Source organism: Propithecus coquereli, unplaced genomic scaffold (assembly GCF_000956105.1).
Source record: "Propithecus coquereli isolate 6110/MARCELLA unplaced genomic scaffold, Pcoq_1.0 Scaffold269, whole genome shotgun sequence".
Classification (NCBI taxonomy): domain Eukaryota; kingdom Metazoa; phylum Chordata; class Mammalia; order Primates; family Indriidae; genus Propithecus; species Propithecus coquereli.
The window spans coordinates 2027966-2029485 of NW_012148274.1; the positions used below are offsets into that span (position 1 = coordinate 2027966).

At 39.7% G+C, this 1520-nt stretch overlaps 1 protein-coding gene across 1 annotated transcript in view; it reads left to right on the forward strand.

The window, feature by feature from the left end:
• KDM5A (lysine (K)-specific demethylase 5A) overlaps nt 1-1520 on the forward strand; it is a 105282-nt gene that overhangs the window by 49146 nt on the left and 54616 nt on the right. Inside the window, 1 exon segment of the mRNA XM_012647448.1 lies at nt 1013-1175. Coding sequence (XP_012502902.1) covers nt 1013-1175 — 163 coding nt within the window.

Genomic DNA, 1520 nt, shown 5'->3' on the forward strand with positions numbered 1-1520 from the left:
GGGCTAGAGTGCCATGGTGTCAGCCTAGCTCACAGCAACCTCAAACTCCTGGGCTCAAGGGATCCTCCTGCCTCAGCCTCCTGAGTAACTGGGACTACAGGTGCGCACCACCACGCCCAGCTAATTTTTTCTGTTTTTAGTTGCCTAGTTAATTTTTTTTCTATTTTTAGTAGAGATGGGGGGGGGGGTCTCGCTTTTGCTCAGGCTGGTCTCAAACTCCTGAGTTCAAGCAGTCATCCTGCCTTGGCCTCCCAGAGTGCTAGGATTACAGGCACGAGCCACTGCACCTGGCCAATATAGAACATTTTTAACCATTGCAGTTAAGTTCTATTGGGGACAGCACTGCTCTGTAGTCTTGTGAATTGCGTGAGGATTAAGAAATACAACTGCCTGTAAATATCTTCACTAATTAAATCCATTTCCTTAGAGTACAACTTAGTTTTCTAAATGAATTCTAGTTTTCTAAAGACTAGTAGATTAATGATGCCAAGTTTTTGATCCTTAAGGTTTATAGATAGAACTATATTTAAAGTTTCGATAATTTCTAGCCTTGGCATATTTCCTTGGATAGTAAAATTGAACTCAATGAAGTTATTTAGAGGTATTCTAGAGAGCATTGAACTGACTTCGATCATTGTGGGGATAATTGGAGTAGCCAGTGGACCTGTGAATCAAAGTAGTATGTCAGTATCCTTTGAAACAGTGCTTACTTTTCATATAGTGTCTTTCCTGTTTGAAGATACTATCACCAATCCACCTTAAAGAGTTCATGTGTTCTGAGTTGCTTTTCTGATAATAGTGATAAGTATGTATCTGTCCATCCACATATTCTTGCCTTACCTCCTATTACGAACAACAGCACAGGCTGATGAGATGGTTGCCAGGATTCGGGACATACAGTCTGCGGCCATAGGATAAGACAAAGTTAATTACAATTTAGTGGTTTGAATCAGAGACCCTTGCCTCATTGGTACCATGTGTTACCTAGTTAAACAGTTCTTTCTTTCCCTAGGGGGGAGCCAAAGACATGGTATGGTGTGCCATCTCATGCCGCCGAACAACTGGAGGAGGTGATGAGGGAGCTGGCCCCTGAGTTGTTTGAGTCCCAGCCTGATCTTCTACATCAGTTAGTCACCATCATGAACCCCAATGTGCTAATGGAGCATGGTGTGCCTGTGAGTCTTTTTGTGTCTCCCTCCAGTAATTTTAATTTAAAATTATTTTAGCTTTTAATTAGATAGAATGACAACAAATGCTTTGTTTTGTAACTGGAAGTGAAAGGTCTTGTTATCTAGCCAAATTACAATTCATAACACTGAAGGGAACAACTTGTATCTGATTAAGTAGTAGTGTTTTAAGATATGAATCATACTTTATTTATAGCTACCTATTCAAATAACCTTCTGTTTTCAGTAAACATTATATCCTGGTTTGAACAAAAATCTCATATTTTTTATTATCCCTATTTAACCAAAGTATGGGTATTTTCAGTGGTAGCTCTGGTAACTAATACTTGTCCT